General features: G+C 38.9%; 1 protein-coding gene across 1 annotated transcript; it reads right to left on the bottom strand.

Moving 5' to 3' along the window:
• Positions 1–1,646: 1,646 nt before the first annotated feature.
• LOC118803299 (junctional adhesion molecule-like) lies at positions 1,647–19,628 on the bottom strand. Its single transcript, XM_036563860.1, has 4 exons — positions 19,583–19,628; positions 18,105–18,422; positions 13,879–14,190; positions 1,647–1,774 (listed from the first exon to the last, which is right to left on the bottom strand). The coding sequence occupies exons 1-4, from the start codon at positions 19,626–19,628 to the stop codon at positions 1,647–1,649; spliced, it is 804 nt and encodes a 267-aa protein (XP_036419753.1).
• Positions 19,629–20,658: the final 1,030 nt, after the last annotated feature.

Raw genomic sequence — 20,658 nt, 5'->3', positions numbered from 1 at the left:
CATGACTTTATATATTAGAAGTGTAGGTTTTCAGTGCATTTGAAAGCAAAAGATTATTATTAGTAAAATCAATACTAGAAATGTATTCATTAAAATGTCTTTAGTATTTCATGTTGTAATGTTTATTTTTTATTAAAATAATATTTGTTTAGCTGTTTCCTCCCAAGGTGCAAAGACATCAGGTCAAGTGGAAACAATAATTCCCCCTAGGTGTGAATGTATATGGCTGTGGGATGGACTGGCGACCTGTCCAGGGTGTTTCGCCCCTTCCTTTCCTTTGCACCCTCCACAACCCACAAGGATAAGCAGCTTAGTTACAAAAATGTAACTACATTTATAAAGTGATGTGCCACCCAAAAAAGCAATGACGGGATTCTGTAATTTCACTGTAACCTCATAAGAACAACACAGGAACTGTCCACTTATTTTAAAGTGTAACTCTTACATAGTTACTGTGGAATATTAGTTTTGTAACATGGTAACCTGATCAAATCATATTGATCAATATCACTGTGTATTTCCAGAATATCTAAATATAGAGAAATCTTGTAAAGATAATGGAGATGTTGTTGTTGTCATTCAGCTGCAGTGTAAGTACTGTTATAATACAGGTAACTGCACAGCAGGTCCAATCAGAAAATCCTTTCTGGAAGAACAGCAGTTCAACCTAATATAAAGATACAGTGCTACTAGAATAACTACTGTTACTGTATCCATTAACATACATTTGCATAATTAAACTCAGGCTGATACATGTGCATCCAGTCATCATAATGAGTGAATTGTGCTCACATGTCCAACATTATTATCAATGTTTGTCATCATTTTAATGCAACACATGCTCAGTGTTCTATGTTGAGCTGAGTAATAAATATATATATATATATATATATATATATATATATATATATATATATATATATATAAATATTGAAAATTGTTATTAGGTACAAGCTTGCACATGCTAATGCTAACTAGCCTAGCAGTGTCTGCTAAAGTCTAAACTAGGTGAGCTTTGCATTACTTTAAAGCATCTGATCCAGCTCATCAACTGTTTCACGAGCTGATCAGGTGTGTTGGGTCAGGCAGGTATTGAATATGCAGTGCTGTGAGGAGAGGGAGAAAACACAGCACCAGATGAACACAGTAAAGTGTGGAAAAAAACACTGATATCTGCCAGCTACCAGTTACTGCTGCTGTGAGAAAGTTGAAACACAGAAGTCATGTTTGTAGTTCAGAAGCAAATGTTTTATTCAGGTGTTTTTGTCAGTAGCTGGTCTGTTGATCTGGTGTGAAAGTCAGTAGCTGGTCTGTTGATCTGGTGTGAAAGTCAGTAGCTGGTCTGTTGATATTTGAAAGTCAGTAGATGGTCTGTTGATCTGGTGTGAAAGTCAGGTGCTGGTCTGTTGATCTGGTGTGAAAGTCAGTAGCTGGTCATCAGATCAGATGTGTTGTAAGTAGCTGGTCAGCAGATCAGATGTGTTGTCAGTAACTGGTCTGTTGGTTTTATTCTCTGCTGTAGACTCACTGCTCCATCTTCATCATCATTTCTGTAGTAAATTGTAGCAGCACCTGGGACTTAAATGGTTAAGTTAAAAAGAAACATTCATTTATGCACAAATATGAATACAAGAACAGCAGCAAGACTACAGCTGCTTGATTGTGTAGTTTGTATCTTTGTTTTTCTTGGTGTGATAAACCACAGCTACTATAATGTGGAGGAAGATCACAGTCACCAAGGCGAAGGGGATGAAGGGCAGAGACTGTGGAGGTTCTGCATCACCAGCAGCATCATTCAGGGGTGAATTTCCAAAAAAATGTCAGAGCAAAAAGACAATGTAAGACAGTAGAACAATTATCTGAAAATTAAAAATTGATAACACTTTCTTTTTGATGGTCGACTGTAGACACTAAGGAGGTGCTCAGTCTTTCTTTAACTAACACTCAACTGAATATTTATTGAATGCTAAACCTGCAGCTACTCCTAAACCTAAACCTAAACATGAACCATAGTATTATGTAACATCAAATAAGTATCACCAGAAAGTTTCAAATTTCAAAGGGCCATCAAAACAAAGTGTGACCTAAAAAAGGGGTCATCTTAACAGTCTAATGCTGATCTATATCTCCAAGGTAGTTAGTCAGAAAGTTAAATTTATACTGTTTACATTTGTTTCAAAGGGTAATTTGTGAAGCTGATGTCTGTGAATGGAGTTTACTGTTACCTTTCTGAGAAGAAGTTGTGGTAGAAGGTTCAGCTGAAGTTTTCAGTTGAATGTTCCTACCAAGTGTTGGAGTAGGTTTTGGTGGAGAAGCTGCTGAAAAGAGAGAAGATTATGATAGCATCCATGATAAGTTTTAGTACTAGTTTGTGACGGTTCTAGTACTGCTTTGGTACATTAGAATGTAGTGGCTTTAATGAACTTTATTGTAGTCTAAAAAACTCACTTTACATAGAGCTCTTAATAAGAAGTATGCAAAAATAACCTGGTGAAACCTGGCAGCTATAATCAGTCACTGGATCTGCTAGATTGTTGAATGTGTCTCGACGGCTGACCTAATGCTTCATCCCAAACCTCATACTTCTCTACATCACCTACTAAACTCCTCTGAAGTACATTGGTTAATATGCTTTTAAAATGAAATGATGGAAGACCCCAGCCTGCATTATGCGTAGGGGTGTGGGAAAAATCAATTTTTAGATGCATCGCAATGCAGACGTGGACGATTCAGAATCGATTCACAAATGTCAAAAAACGATTTTCTAAATATTTAACTTATAACGTAATGTTGATGGAACTCAAAGGGCGTAACTTGGAAGTGGGTAGGTGCAGCACCCGGACAGTCTGTGGCGCGGCACATAACAAAAACACAACTGGATGAGCAAGAAATCCGACCGGCTCCCTCTGCATTAAAAGCCAGGTTAAATCAGGAGTCACAACACAAATGTTAAGAAGAGCCATTTTGTCCTTTCAACAAAAATCAAACCACCTTCGGAGCCGCAACATTTATGTCCAGTATGTCTCAGTGTGTGATAATGTCCTGGTATAGGTTAAAAAATATAAACGAAAACACAGACTTACTTTGCTCTGCTTTAAGTTTTAGCTATAGCCGCTTTTCTTCCAACTCCGCCAGAAAACTTTTCCTCAAAAGTTTAATAGTTTCCTGTAAAATGTCTCTCAGCGTTCCGCTGTTTTACGAGGCTCAAGTCGCTTCTCACTCGCCAGCTTCTTGCTGAACTTTTCCGTTCCACCTTAAATTCTGACTGAGGAGCCGAATGTAAAAGCGGCACCATTTAAGGTGGAACAGGAAAATTAGAATGCGAAGCAACTTCATCTTCGCAACTTTTTAGTTAGTGTCTGACAGTCTCTCACTGCAGATTTAACGTACCAGGAAACCAACTACGCTGCTTATAAATGCGAATAAGTCCATTCATCTCCAAATGTTTGTCTGTCTTTCTTTTTTCCTTTTTCGCTTGCTACTCGCTCGGCGAAACCTCGTTGCTATGTGACCTGCAGTCTTTCACGTAATCGTTAATTATGAGTATACAAAATAGTATTTTTGATGGACATATGTTATTATAACCTCATTATAAGACCTGGTTGTGTGTTTGCATTATTGTTGCAGAGGTAAGTGCTCAATGGTAATGTCATACCCAAGCAGGTCTTATGGGGAGGTGTTTGGTGCATAGTCGGGTTGTTGTGATGTAAAATGTAAAAGTTTTAGTTTTTGTACTATTTTGCTTGGACTTACACTGGAAATGCTGTGGATTTCATTTACTTTACTGTAGTCCAAAAAACTCAATTTATAAAAAGGTTCACATTTCCACATTTCAAGTAAAGACATGTCACAATACATTATTGTGCATGAATAATTATTTAATTCTCAGATAAGAGTAATTCTTAAGTTGTTTAAAGAAGTCATAGCATGCCTCACTGTCTGTTTATAATGAGGCAGGTTTGTTCTGGCATTGACGGAGACCTGGATCACTGGATGAATTCGGCGACTCCAGCAGCCCTGTTCTCTGCCTTTCACTTCTCCCATTCTCCGAGACAGTCTGGCAGGGGTGGTGGCACAGGTTTGCTTTTGTCCAGAAAGTGGCATTTCACTCCACTTGCTTTTTCTCATCTTTCAATTTCCTCCTTTGAGTACCATGCTGTCACTGTATCTTTCCCCACTAAACTTCACATCATTGTTCTTTATCGTCCTCTTTCTCCTCTAGGCTAATTCGTTGATGAGTTAGACACTCTTCTGAGTCTCTTCCCCATCGATGGAACCCCGATCATACTCTTGGGTGACTTCAACCTGCCATCGGACAAACTGCAGTCATCCTGCCTATTACCACTGCTGTCATCCTTCGACCTCTTCCCCAACCAGACTCCTCTGGCGCACAGAGCAGGCAACGCTTTGGACCTGATATTCACCAGACCTACCTCTGCGCTGGATGTCACAGTAACTCCCTTTCACCGCTCTGATCACTACTTCCTATCTTTCTCACTCTTCCTACCTGCTGCTCCTGTCCATTCCACCCCTTCACACTCCTCCTCTCAATGCAACCTGCACTCCACTCCTTCCTCCTCTTTCATCTCAACTATCCTGACCACTCTCCCCCATCCTGATTCATTTTCTTCTCTCTCACTGGACACAGCTACAGATACTTTCCTTTCTTCACTCTCATCTGCAATTAATTTTCTGTGTCCTCTCTCCTCCAGGCCAGCAAGATTTTCTCCACCTGCCCCCTGGCTGACAGGTGTCCTGTGCAGCAACCGGCAAGAACTAAGGAAGGCTGAGAGAAGGTGACGGAAATCCCAGCTTGACTCGGATCTTCACTCCTACCAATCTCTCCTTTTCAAGTTCTCACTCGAAGTTTCTGCTGCAAAGTCATCTTTCTACAGACGGAAACTGGAAGGATCAGCATCTGATCCACACAAGCTCTTCAGCATTTTCTCCTCTCTCCTCAACCCTCCTCCTCCCCCTCCACCCTCTTTTCTCACTCCTGAGGATTTTGTCACCTTCTTTGAGGAGAAGGTTGATAGAATCCGCCAGTCTTTTCCCTCTGTCCCCACCCCTTCCGCTAGACCTCCTCCTCTCGTTCTCAATCCCTTAAACTGTTTTTCTTCTCTTTCCACAGATGCTGTCCTTCAACTGATCAAATCCAGTAACCCAACCACCTGCCCACTGGATCCCATTCCATCCGCATTGTTCCAGTCAATCTCCAAGGACCTACTGCCCTTCATCACTTTTCTCATTAACAACTCCTTGTCATCAGGTGAAGTCCCATCAACTTTCAAGACTGCAAGAGTACTTCCCATCCTGAAGAAGCCCATGCTTGACAGCTCTGATGTCAACAACTACAGACCGGTATCACTCCTTTCTTTCCTCTCAAAAATTCTTGAACGTGCAGTCTATAATCAACTGTCTCTCTTACTCACACAGAACCAGCTCCAGGACCCCAACCAGTCTGGCTTCAAACCAGTGCACTCAACAAAAACTGCTCTTATAGCAGTGACCGAGAAGCTCCAGTCAGCAAGATCAGCCAGTCTGTCATCTGTCCTGATTCTCCTTGACCTCTCAGCAGCTTTTTACACGGTCAACCACACAATCCTTCTGGGCGTCCTCACCAACCTTGGAATCACTGGCTCTGCATGGAAGTCGTTCAAGTCCTATCTGGAGGATCACTCTTATCAGGTAACATGGAGAGGGTCCACATCCTCTCCATGCAGGCTCTCCACTGGTGTCCCACAAGGCTTGGTGCTAGGTCCTCTTCTCTTTTCTCTTTACACTAGCTTTCTATGTAATATCATCTCATGGCTTCTCTTATCACTGTTATGTTGATGACACTCAACTAATGCTTTCTGTCTCACCCTCTGACACACAGGTTTCCAGTTGGATCTCGGCATGTCTGTCTGACATCTCTTCATGAATGGCAGCTCACCACCTGAAGTTCAATCCTAGCAAGACTGAGCTGCTGTTCATCCCTGCAACTACAGGTCTTCATCATGATCTTGCCATCTCATTCGAGAACTCTCTGATTGTCCCGTCTGTAGAGGCAAGAAGTCTTGGTGTGGTTCTGGATTGGCCAGTTATCGTTCTCGACTCACATTGCGAACCTAACTCGGTCATGCAGATTTCTCTGTAACACTTTCTTTGAAGGGTGTCTACATAACACATTCATATCACCTTACATAAACACTTCATAACATGTTCATGAATGCTTAAATCAACATTCATAAACTATACATGTTTTACATGATATTAATATGGATGGTAACACTTTCTAAGAATGTCACCTTTGTAAGCATCTATAAACACATTCATAACATGTTATAATGCATTCATAAGACATTATAAACATAGCTATAAATATTTATAAAAATGCATTATACATTATAGCCATGTTTATTATGCATTATGAATTGTTAACATAATACATTATAAGTACTGTTCATAACAAATCATAAGCGCTCATGAGTGGTATTTGTCCGCTCTAAGTAAAGTGAAGCGTACTGTACTAAAGCCTCCTCCAGTGTTAAGAGTGAGGCTTCAAGTTGAAGTATTTACTGAAGGATTTACTGAAACAGTAAAACATACACAATAAAGCACATTACAGGCTTCAAATGTCAGAGTTTAAACTAGTGCTGCCATCAGTGTTTCACCCAAAGTGGGAAAGTCAATGTACACCACCGTTAGCTTGGTATTTGTCTTTACTTTGCGGTCTCCAAGCTGGGACTGACTTCTTTGGCACTGACAGTATAACATGTCATTAACACTAGTTATAATGCATTATATTAACAATTCATAATGTATAATAAGCATGGCTATAAAGTGTAATCCAGTGTAATTCTTTTTTATAAATATTTATAACCATGTTTATAATGCCTTATGAATACATTATAACATGTTATAAATATGTTTATAGATGCTTATGTAGCGAACACTGGCTGAAACTCTACCTCCGGCAGCGCATTTACCCAAAAGTTAAGGGCCTTTTGGCTCCATCAAGTCTGGGATTGTGGCATAAAGCTGTCGGCTTAATACCCCAACCCCAGACTCAGTCAGATTTACGGCTGAATCAAGAGGCTGCACCCCTCTCCTTTGACCTGGAGAAAAACAGGACCCTTCACTGGAATGCAGCTGCACGGCTCTCCAAAATCCTGTGGACAAAATTTTCTTAAGTAACAGAAAGTACATTTCTAAGGTGTTTGTTCCCTCCAAACTGCAACCAGTCGTTAGAACTCTTTTTAACTAAACTAGACATACCAAAACGGAATTTGTATGAGTTTGGACGGCAAAATTACAATTTTCTAAATTCCCTAGGGATCTCAAGCATGGACCCACAGCACCCCCAAGGGGTGAAAACGAGAATTACTACGCCACCACGTAAGGACTGTTACTCACAAAGGACTCCAGGAAAACTTATTGATATGCATGTCTGACTATTAATCTTATCTAATTCACAAGTGTTGATGCTTGTATTTATATACTCAGTTGCATAGTGTGTATTCATCCTTTCTTTTACCAGATGTCAGGAATGTGTGGGATAACTGTCTGAAAGTAACCTAAATAACCATTTAAAGTAGTGATTTTAGAACACTATGTATTTAGAACACTGAAAGTATGCACCTAGGTTTCCTTTTCACTTGTTTTATTTAGTCTTCTATTTTTTTACTCTTCTCATTTACTTGATATAGTCATTTGAAGTAATGATTTTACTGTGTTGAAAGTTCCTGCAATGAAAAGACACCCAAGGATTATCTATTGTTTCTGCCTTTGCCATAGTTGTTCTTAGATAATGTGGGTAGAAACTCCACGTAGATACCTAAATGTTAGGTATGTAGGTTATCGATTTTAGTAACCTAATTGATCTGAAAACTGTTTTGTTCAATCAAATTAAACTTTTAAACCTAGAAGGAACAAAGGAGGGAGTTCCCTGGTAGGACAGAGAAACCCCCACCAATCAGGACCAAGAATTAGGAATAGCTAATTACCTGTTAGGTGAGAGAACCTATCAACACCTGGGTTCCACCCCTGAAGGGAGGGGCCTCCAGCCGAACAAAATCAGAGTGCACTGCAAATTCAGAGAGTTCCTGCGTTCGCAACATGTTTATAAGTTTTGTGCCGGCCTAGGTTAGAAAGACAGGTCAGAAGTATTAGGACGCTAAATTTTCAGATCTGAAACCTTTGTTCGCCTACACACCTTAAGTTTGAACCACCCTCAGAGAAGGAAGGTGGGTATTTCTTGTCGGGCCAGGGAGGATATATCCATAACTTTCGATTCTGCTAAAGAGAGGTAGTTAGTTAAATTGGTACCACCAGCCTCAGAACGCTGATTGCAACCTGAACCTCGCCAGCGGAGTGGGAGCGGTTCTGACGCCACGGAGACCCAGCATCGCACCCAGAGCCACGCACTGATCTGTGAACAGATCGACCCTCGAAAGGCCGCCCAAGCTCCACCGTCAGACGGCCATGAGACGCCTCCGCCCAATCACTGACGGGAAGGCGCGTGCCCACACGGAGATGCAGCATCCACAGCCAGCGAGGAGAGGAACCACTGTCCTGAGACGACCCCGCCTGAAACCAGCCCCCGACTCCCACGTAAGCTGGAACCATCAATTTGCAGTCAGGGCCCTGACGCCAATTTATTTAATATGCTATTCTTTCTGCTTTTTACACTAATTATTCATATATGAAATGTACTGTTCATTCAACACTCTATACATTACTGTGGAAAATGTTACTCAAACTAAGTTTAACTTTCTTGGAGTAAATGCTAACACTGTTATCTCAATTACTGTGGAGGTTTTATTTTAATGATGTTCTTCCTCACTTATGGTTTTGTATAACTGTGCATTAGTTATCCTGTGTAACTGAGGTTAAATGTGACAAGCACTGTTATCACAAGGAATGATTCCTTTTTTGGCATTACTTCAAAGTACAATCGAGTGGTGGCTCTTTGACTTTCCTCACTCAGGGTGCTGATAAATTAGTAAGAAATGTCCTTTATAAATTTGCCTTGATTTGTCTTCACCATAAAAGTGATGGAAGTCACGTTATCCTCACTAAAGTGCATGTTACACGAATGGATGGATCTTGAATGGAATGGATAAGTATTATGGACTTGTCCCACCACCACACAAAGTTTGAGACTTTAAGTTGATTGACTGTTCATAGCCTATTTATGAGTAATTCACTGTCCATATAGTAAAGTGACATGCAAAACAACATTCTGGAGTTAATATATATGGAGTTAATATAGCCTATATCTGCTAATTCACTCTTTAACCCTGCAGGTGTGCAGACTTCTGGTCACAGCAGGACAGTCAACAGTCTTGCCCAGCTGTCTAGCAAGTTAGCTAACAAAAAAGCGAAGGGAAAAATTTAAGACAAACATCGGTAATTTGGATACAAATGGACTTATATGAATTCATTATCACTCCACTTGGTTTCCCGATATATTTAATCTGTAACGAGAAACTATCAAATACTGAAAAGTCGTGAGGCTGAAATCAGCTTCTCGTTCGCCAGCTTGTTATTCGAATTTACCCGTTCCACCTTAAATGCTGCAGCAGTTACATTCTGGCACCTCAGGCACCATTTAAGGTGGAACGGGTAAATTCGAACAAGAAGTTGGCAAAAGAGAAGCAACTTCAGCCTGGTAAAAACAAACTTTGAGAGACATTTTACAAGAATTATTTCACTTTTTTACAAGATTATTTTACTTTTGAGGAAAGTTTGGCGGTGGAGATGCGAGACATGCGGCTATAGCTGAGCTGAAGGTTAAAGCAGAGCAAAGTAAGTCTTTCGTTTATATACTTTTAGCCTATACTAACACATTAGCACATACTGAGACATATTACAGCCAGGATAGTAAAATGATTTTTGTTGACACTTTGCCAACTCCTGGTATAGACCACGTCACTAGCCAAACGTTAACGAGTGTTTTAAGTGGACCTTGCATTTGGTACTAGCTTGTTTAACGTATGACTCTGCATTGCACTGCTGTGCGTCATAAGTAATGCTCGTTTAGGCCCACTAACTACTTCAACTTGACTGGCACAGTCACAAAACAGTAAGCTAAGTTAAATCAGTATCAGTTATTTTAAGTTCGAAAAAAAGAATGTTGTTAACAAGACCCGCATAAGGTCTATTAATCTTTGGGGCTTAACCGAATCATGTAATTTAGCTAATTAGGTGACGTTAACATTAGCTTGATGCTTTTTAATAGCTAATGTAAGGTAGCGTTAGCCTGCTAGCTAGTTAGCAAAGTTTCTTGGCTACAGTTACTGATCATAAGCAAAGTAGCAAATTTAACTGCTGTACTGCTAGTTATGTATCATACCTCTGCTGTGACAGTCTGTCTAGCCCACTAACATAACCTAACGTTTAAGCGCTTCCAGTATAAATAGGCTCATCCTGTACATGTAGAGTTCCACACGTCTGACTGCAAAGTGAAGGCAATACCCCTTCAGTAATGGCCACATGAGGTTGTGCGTTTTTATTTTTCGTTTTAGAAAAAAGTTGAAGATTTTATTGAACACGTCTGTATTTTGCAGTTCCATGTTCAGAAGAGTTTGTAGTTTCCTGATTTGAGTTTGAGCAGCATGTTTAAGTGCCTGTTCTGAACAGTGGTCTTGCCAATAAAAAAGACCTTTCTACTTGTGGTGTTTATTGACTCCTTTTCACAGTCATTGGGTCTTGCTGCAAAGGTAGGGAAAATAATTGTAGATATTTAATTGTAAATCACTGTCACTATTTATACACATGGTCTGTAAACATCTCTTAAAAATGCTATGAATCACTTATGAGTGTTGCTTTGCATGTCACTTTACTATATAGACAGTGAATTACTCATAAATATGCTATGAACAGTCAATCATCTTAAAATCTCAAACTTTGTGTGGTGGTGGGACAGGTCCATAATACTTATCCATTCCATTCAAGATCCATCCATTCGTGTAACATGCACTTTAGTGAGGATAAAGTGACTTCCTTATGGTGAAGACAAAGCAAGCCAAATTTATAAAGGACATTTCTTACAAAATTATCAGCACCCTGAGTGAGGAAAGTCAAAGAGCCACCACTCGATTGTACTTTGAAGTAATGCCAAAAAAGGAATCATTCCTTGTGATAACAGTGCTTGTCACATTTAACCTCAGTTACACAGGATAACTAATGCACAGTTATACTTGTGCCTTCTCCAAAACCGTAAGTGAGGAAGAACGTCACTAAAAATAAAACCTCCAAAGTAATTGGGATAACAGTGTTAGCATTTACCCCAAGAAAGTTAAACTTATATGAATAATTAGTGTAAAAAGCAGAAAGAATAGCATATTGCAAAATGCAAATGCTTGAGAAAAAAAATGAAAAAAAAGTTGAAAGTCTAGGCAAAAAGTGTCAAAACACTTTCTGTCCAAAGGGATAAAGCCAAGTCATTTTATGCTGTCAGTCCAGAAAAGAGGAGTTTCACTGAAAATAATAAATAAAATGAGGACTTTTATTTTGAAAAATATCTTTCGTTAAAATGGCATAGTAGTCCATATTAATATCATGTAAAACATGTATAGTTTATGAATGTTGATTTAAGCATTCATGAACATGTTATGAAGTGTTTATGTAAGGTGATATGAATGTGTTATGTAGACACCCTTCAAAGAAAGTTTTACCGATTTCTCTTGTTCAACATCCGGAGGATCCGACGCTTTCTCACTCGAGAGGCCACCCAGGTGCTAGTGCAGTCTCTTGTCATCTCAAGGCTTGACTACTGCAACTCGCTCTTGGCTGGTCTTCCTATGCGGCCATCAGGCCTCTGCAACTCATCCAGAATGCAGCAGCACTACTCGTCTTCAATCTCCCCAAGTTCAGCCACGTCACCCCACTGCTGCGCTGCCTTCACTGGCTTCCTGTAGCTGCACGCATCAGATTTAAAACCCTTATGCTTGCCTACAAAGCCAAAAATAGACCAGCCCCTCCCTACTTGATGGCAATGGTGAAATCTCGAACTGTACCATGAGCCCTTCGAGCTACGAGCACAGCTAGGCTTGACCCGTCATCTTTCAAGGCACGCAGAAGGCAAGCATCAAGACTGTTCTCTGTGCTGGCACCCAGGTGGTGGAACGAACTCCCACCGGCTGTCTGTACAGCAGAGTCTCTCGCTGTCTTCAAACGCAGACTGAAGACTCGTCTCTTTATACAGCACTTAAATGAGCACTGAGTTAAGTATTGATTGTAATGTATTGTTCTGCACTTATGTATTCTATTGTATTGCACTGCTCTGTGTTTAACTCTGTTCCTTTTTCTCTGTCAATAATGACTTTCTGATTCTAACAGTATCTGAGCTCAGGACTGACTTTCTCTCTAACCTATTGGTAACTAGTGAAGATAGTTTCTCTGGATAGACAAAGCACTTTTTGTAAGTCGCTCTGGATAAGAGCGTCTGCTAAATGCTGTAAATGTAAATGTAAATATAAATGTTAGTAATAATGTGCTATACGAGCTTGAACTGGGTATGTATAAACACTATATATGAAGCCATGTTTATAATGTCTTGTAAATGAATTATAAACTCTTATATTCATAGATTCTTCTAGAAAGGATATTCATAGAAATCTTTCCTGAAATATCATTATTAATTAGAGAAATAAAATGAGTTTTCCATTAGCTGTTATTCATAATATTGAATTATTTCACTGTCGTTATCTTGCTAGGCAAGTTGTAACTCTGACTGTGCTCTGATAGAGCTCATCTCATCACCCTTTCTGCAGCTACAACACTGAAGTTGGACGACGATCAAGTAAAATAAACTAAAATGACGACGAAAAAAATTAAAAGACATGTGGACACTTTAGATGCATTCTCCAGAAAATGCTACGAGGTGAAGATTAGCTAGATAGGTAGACTGGATCCATAAAAAACTGAAGCTGGTGAATACAAAGCTAAAATCAACTTACCTCAATTAATTTAACAAAAATTAGTTACCAACATTAATTTACATCAATAAGTGCATCTTTAATCAAGAAATATCTTAAACTTTTACTTGGAAATTTTGCATGCCTGCTAATGAGCTGCACAACAGCTATAATCAGTCATCATTCCAAACCTCATACTTCTCTACTTTACCTACTACACTAATGACTGCAATTCTAATGGTACTGTACTACTTTTGCATGTTATTTAGTGTGGTAGTGTGTGATTTGTGGCATGACATTTGCAACATGGCAGGAAATCTCAGCTGGTTGGATGTTAGCTGTCATTTGTTAACAATACAGCAACAAATTTAATAAAATCAAGACATTCATCTCAATATCTCAAAATATTGGTTAATATACATCAAAAAGTTTTATTGCATTTGCTGGATTGGTTATGTCTTTGTTATTTCATAAAAAAAAAATCACCACTTCACAGCCAAGTGATTTGAAGTTGCCCACCAAAATGGTGGCTGTGATTGTGTGACACCATAGGAATATTTTGAATTATTCTCTTGTTTTCTTGTTTTAACTGGATATAATGACCCCCATTTTCATACTGCTTTTCACAGAGGAACTAAGCTTATCCAGCCTAACAAAATGTGGCCTTGATTTCCAAAGGAAAATATGTCCTTGAAAGATGGCAGAGAAGCTAGAAGGGAGAATTTTTCAGACACAAATCAGAATCCCAACATGCGGATTGTGTGACAGTATAATTGTCCCTAATGTAGGCATTATAGGACAATGTAAATATACATATACTGTAATAATAATGTAAACAAAACCAATGCTTCCACATCCTCCCTACAGAACCTTCATTAAAGGTCTTCTTCAAACCTTTGTAATGTAAGGCTAAGAAAATCTTATAGAGTTGATTCAGCTCACTTTGCACTCAGAATACAAATCAGTGTTGTACCTCCAACAGTGAGTCTGATGTTTGTGGATCCACTTTTCATAGCATCACACCTGTAATCTCCTCCACCCTCTTCAGTCAGGTGTGATATGAGTAGAGAGAGATTTCCTGGATAGTCATCATTAACCAGCTGAACTCTGTTTCTGTACTGATCACTTTTAATGTGTATTCTCTGATAAATATTATTGATGTTTTTCTTCCAGGTGAATGTCTCAGGTTTGAGATGTAGCTCAGTGCAGGAGCAGGGCAGCAGTACTGACCCTCCTGTATGTGCTGTGATTTCTAATGTTTTTTGATAGTTTGTCAGAGTGCAGCCTGCAGAAACACATTCAGGACTGAGGATTATTGTATGCATGTGACGACTCATCCAGAAGCACTATATGTTACCTTATAAGTAAGAATGGTAAGTAAGAAACTGACCAAATGGTTCATGATAAGATACCAGGTTGTGGAATTGTCTTTCTTTAGCTAAATGTTTCCAAATACCTGACTACTGCAATATATAGCAATATATTTAAACACATTTAAACAATTCACCAGCATTATGAAACAATCTAGAAGCATTAGTGTTCATCCTAGGGATACTGCAAAGCCAGAGAACTAATGCTTTTGTCTTTAAATAACAACACTTTAAAGCTGATTATATCAGGTTTCTGGTTATGAGATAATCTCCGCACTATGTGTGTGGTTCAAAACAGAGTTTTACCTTTAACAGCGAGTTTGATATCCTTGATGCTGCTACTTTCAACTGTACATCTGTAATCTCCTCCATCCTCTTCAGTCAGGTGTGATATGAGTAGAAAGAGATTTCCTGGAGAGTGACCATTAACCAGCTGAACTCTGTTTCTGTACTGACCACTCTCACTGGACATCTCTTCCAATATGTCTATGTTTTTTGTGTTAAGTTTCTCCCAGATGTCAGATATCCTAGTGGATGTGTTCTGTCATGCTGGGGGTGGTTCTCTCTGAGTGGTTACAGGTTCAGAAGACCTGTCACTCCAAATCAGTTGACCACTGCAGAGTGTAGCTAAGCACTCTCTTCTAAGATCCACCCCCTGTTAAAAAGTGCCAACATTTTTAAAGACTCTATTTACTGAGGAAAACAATTTTGGCACATATTCAAATCCTGTTCTGAAGGTCAGCCAAGTGGCATAAATAAAAACCCCAACACTTTATTCCTCTGAATCAGGTATGCTGGTCTGTAATTGATCTGTTGTTTGGATGTCTTCTACAGTAGCTGGTCTTCTTTTCAAATTTGTAGATCAGAAGCTAATCATTTTTCAGGTGTTTTTGTCAGTAGCTGAAAAGTTGATCTGGTGTGAAAGCCAGTTGCTGGTCTGTTGATATCTGTTGATTTTTATTCTCTGCTACAGACTCACCACTCTGTCTTCATCACTGCTGTAGTAAATTATTGCAGCATCTAGCACTTAACTGGTTAAGATAAACAATCTTTCATTTTATGCACAATTATGAATACAAGAACAGTAGCAAGACTACAGTGGCTTGATTGTGTAGTTTGTACCTTTGTTTCTCTTGGTGTGATAAACCACAGCTACTATAATGTGGAGAAAGATCACAGTGACCAAGGCAAAAGGGACGAAGGGCAGAGACTGTGGAGATTCTGCATCACCATCGCCATCTTTCACAGGAGTAGTCCCTAAAATGTACCCATGGTAATGGGTTTCTTTTGCAATGACAATGTAACATTTTATAAACAATACATATGAAGCCATGTTTATAATGCCTTATTAATGTATTGTAACATTTTATGTTCATAGATTCGTACACATAAAATTTTCTTGAAAAGTGTTACTAAAATGTTAATGCAATATTACAATTAAAATCACCTTTATTAGAGAGATAATGTCTTTTAGATTATACATTATCTGCTATTCATAGTGTTTGATTCTGTAATTAAGAATGGCCTGTCACTATCTTGATAAGGAAGCTGTAACTCTGACTGTGCTCACCCCTTCTGAAGCTGCAACACTGAAGGTTCTCTTGGTGTGATAAACCACAGCTACTATAATGTGGAGAAAAATCACAGTGACCAAGGCAAAAGGGACGAAGGGCAGAGACTGTGGAGATTCTGCATCACCATCGCCATCTTTCACGGGAGTAGTCCCTAAAATGTCAGAGCAAAAAGAACAATATAAGAGAGTAGAACATTTTTCTGAAAATTAAAATTGATAGTACTTTATTTTGATGGTCCACTGTGAGGAGACGCTCAGTCTTCCTTTAAGTAACCCTCAACTGAATATTTATTACATGCAACACCTTCACCTACTCCTAAACCTAAACCTAACCATGAACCATAATGTAACGTGCCAGAAAGAGTCAGATGCTCGCAGTTAAAAAGAACAAAAGAGGCTTTACTGTTGGAATTGCAATCCAGGTTCGTGGTCACAAAACAAGTGCGGGTCGAATCCAGAAAATACAGCCAGTACAAAAACACAACAACCAGCAAACAATCCTAAAGGTTTAGGCAAAAAGGCAGAGTCAAAATTACAGGAAAAAACGGTGATAAACAGGACAAACAATAGAACGGCCAGTAGATCAATAGTGATGCAATACCTCGCAAATAATCTGTGCTAAAGCCTGGGCTTATAAACTAAACTAGAAAGATCACATGACACATAAGACAGCTGAATAGAATTAGTATTCCGGTACTGCACAATTTTTCCATAGTATGGATTGGAGCATGAGGGAAGGTCAGGAGGCACTGGAGTCAATTTATCTCCCAGAGGATGGGAGATGGAGTCCAAGTGTGTCTCAGAGCCAGAGGAGTGCGTCACACACAATGTTATGGAAAACCAAATGAATATCACCAGGAAGTTTGTTAGCAATGTTCAAATTTTCTACAGATCAAATATAGAAGTCTGTCAAAATAAACTGTGACCTAATATTCAATTTAGTCATTTTAACAGTCTGATTTTTCTGAAACTGAGACCTAACCCATATCTCCATATCGTTCAGCTGAAGTTTTTAGATGAATGTTCCTGTCAAGTGTTGGAGTAGGTTTTGGTGCAGGAGCCTCTGGAAAAGAGAAGATTTTGTTGATATTCATGATGAGAGTTGTATAGACTAGCTGCCTCTCCAAGGCTTGGTGGGTAGCTGAACTGCTATGATGTGAAACTAAAAGGTTTTAGTTTTAGTACTAGTTTACTTTGGTACATTAAAATTGCTGTGGTTTTAATTAATTTTATTGTAGTGTAAAATACTCACTGTACATAGAGCTCTTATCTACTATTAATGATCTATACTTTTCATGAGAAGTATATAAATTCCACATTTCATGCAAAGACATGTTTCAGTGCATTAATGTATTATGAATAATTATTCAGTTCCAGGTTAGCATAATTCATAAACTGTTAATTCAAAGCATGGCTCAGTGTCTGTTTATGACAAGGCAGATTTGTGAGTTATAATGCACTATGTATGATGGTAATGGGTTTCTTTTGCAATGACAATGTAACATTTTATAAACAATACATATGAAGCCATGTTTATAATGCCTTATTAATGTATTGTAACATTTTATGTTCATAGATTCGTACACATAAAATTTTCTTGAAAAGTGTTACTAAAATGTTAATGCAATATTACAATTAAAATCACCTTTATTAGAGAGATAATGTCTTTTAGATTATACATTATCTGCTATTCATAGTGTTTGATTCTGTAATTAAGAATGGCCTGTCACTATCTTGATAAGGAAGCTGTAACTCTGACTGTGCTCACCCCTTCTGAAGCTGCAACACTGAAGGTGGATGAAGACCAAGCAAAACAGACCATCTGGGCTCAGATTTGACATATAAACATGACTTCACCAAACAGCTTATAAACAAAGAGCCTTTTGACCAAACTCAGGACAACATGACTAACAAGAAGCACGCAAACACAATGATCAGGCAGATCTAGGTACCCAATGTAACAGGGCTAAAGATACCCAGGTGAACAGTGATGAGGGGGTGGAGTTATGCTCGAAAGATCCCAAACAGAATTTGAAGGTGGAGTTTGGGTGACAGTATAATTGTCCCTAATGTAGACATTATATGACATTGTAAATATACATAAACACAATAATGTAAACAAAACTACTACATCCACATCCTCACTACAGAACCCTCATTAAAGGTCTTCTTGGAGCATTTGTAATGTAAGACTAACATAATCTTATACAGTTGATTCAGCACACTTTGCACTTAGAATACAGACTAGTGTTTTACCTTTAACAGTGAATTTGATGTATGTGAGTCCACTTTTCATAGCATCACACATGTAATCCCCTCCATCCTCTTCAGTCAGGTGTGATATGAGTAGAGAGAGATTTCCTGGAGAGTGACCATTAACCAGCTGAACTCTGTTTGTGTACTGATCACTTTTAATGGGCATGCTGTCCCACTTCTTACTGTTTTGATTGTATTTCTTCCAGGTTAATGTTTCAGGTTTGGCACGTAGCTCAGCACAGGAGCAGGGCAGCAGTACTGACCCTCCTGTAGGTGCTGTGAAATGTAATAGTTCTTCATTGTTGGTCAGAGTACAGCCTGCAGACACACATTCAGAATTGAGGATTATTGTATGAACGTGAGGAGTCATCCAGAAGCAGTGAATGCTGCCTTATAAGTAAGAATAAGTAAGAAATGATTGCCAAATGGTTTATAAGGTACCAGATTGTTGTTTCTTTTGTCTGCTAAGTCTCCACACACCTGACTTCTGCTACAGGAACCAATTCACTAAAAAACATGCATGATTTACTGCATGAAGGTGCACTAAATAAAGCTTGGCAATATCTTAGCAAAACATAGCAATAAATTACTCTTGATCTCAAGCATGGAGTTTCATTTAATGTAACTAAGCAACTTTCTTACTTTCTGAAACAATTCACCATTATTACAAAAGAATCTAGAAGCATTAGACTTCAGTCTAGTGCTACTGCAAAGCCAGAGAACTAATGCATGTGTAATTATAATTAAAACATTTTTAAAGTTGATTATATCAGGTATTTACGTATGAGATGATATCTGTACTATATGTGTGGATCACAACAGAGTCTTACCCTTAATAGAGAGTCGGATATCTTTGTTCCTGCTACCTTCAACTTCACATCTGTAATCTCCTCCGTCCTCTTCAGTCAGGTGTGATATGAGTAGAGAGAGATTTCCTGGAGAGTGACCATTAACCAGCTGAACTCTATTTCTGTACTGACCACTCTCACTGGATATCTCTTTCAATATGTCTATGTTTGTTATAAGTTTCTTCCAAATGAATGTCTTAGGTGTGACTTGTGGGTCAGTGCAGTAGCAGGGCAGCAGTGCTGACCCTCCTGTATGCAGTAATCTTTTCTAACTGCTCATGGTTTTTCAGTGTGCAGCCTGCAAAACACCAGTTAATGAGCTTATCACCACTTGTGTAACGCTTGATCAACCATATACAGAATTTTACTTTAAAGGCATTGTTAAAAAGCCTAAGCACAGTCTCATAAAGCATCTAATGTTACTTATGTTAATAAGTACTGTTGAGAAACTCACTTCAATTTCTGTGGTGATACAGTTACAAGTACTTATGTATGTGGTTTTGAAGTGGTGTTGAAGCCAACCAATCAACTCAAATGCTTTTGATTGCTGTCCAATACATATGCTTACATTCCACTGTCTTCAGTAAGATTGCAGCATTATATTGAAAAAAGATTTAATGGTTCACTCACCTTCAGTAACATGGAGCACAAGCAACAGATAAAAACAATCCGGCATTCTTCCTGAGTTCCAGAACCTCCTCACTACATACAGCAACAGCATGACTGCAGATATGACCACCCTTACACCTGCTCTACTGACCAATCTGTCAGCTACACATATCTTACACTACACTACGCTGCAACTCTTTTCAGACCTACAGTCTGCCTGACACAACCAGCACATGAGCAAATCCTGTATCTCTCTCAGCAGGACTTCACTGGACTCTTCCGCACTCTAACATTGGCACCTCAATACGGAACTGTGTTCAGATGAGCTCATCTTTCTCTCTCTGTCTGTCACTCACACCAAATATAGTGATGTTTCAGCATCCTGTGAGCTCTTCCTCTTTCTTCTCTTGTAGCACACAGTGCACAACATCACATACAGTGTTAGAAATAAAGAAACACATTTTCATCAAGGTAAAAACAATGCAATTGTTCTCTCAAATGTATAACAGTTTTTAGTCCAATAGACCCACAATAGTCCAATGTACCTTATATCAGTGTTTTCCAGTAGATAAGTACAGGACGGGGTGTGTGGAGTCAAAATCCTAGAAAATATGATTTCAATGGTTTTTTGTACAATTATGTTCCCTGACTAAAGGTACTGTGATGTACCTCTGAGGGTCTCAGAACTGCAAGATAAAAACAACATGTAAGCATGACTTCACCTAACAATGTCTAAACTAAAAGCCATTTGTACAAACACAGGACTAAAGGACTAACATAAAACAGGCGAATGCGATGATGACATAATGTACCTCAGGTAAAAGGGCTAAAAAGACCCAGGTAAACAGTGATGAAGGGGTGGAATTATGTTGGAAAGATCCCAATATTAAAGATCCCATTCATAAAATGGATAGTTCTGGTCCTAAAATCTGATTGGCTGAGTCACGTTCAAAGCCTTTGTAAAATCCATGATATACCACTCCTATCTCACAACAACTGAATGGTGTATTACTGCACCATGGCATGAAAAAAAACCTTGTGCAGTTAATGGAGTGATCTTTGACTGTCATGCTGCTCGCATGGACCACCGAGTATAC

Source organism: Colossoma macropomum, unplaced genomic scaffold (assembly GCF_904425465.1).
Source record: "Colossoma macropomum unplaced genomic scaffold, Colossoma_macropomum, whole genome shotgun sequence".
Taxonomy (NCBI): domain Eukaryota; kingdom Metazoa; phylum Chordata; class Actinopteri; order Characiformes; family Serrasalmidae; genus Colossoma; species Colossoma macropomum.
This window is presented reverse-complemented; position numbering and strand designations above follow the sequence as displayed.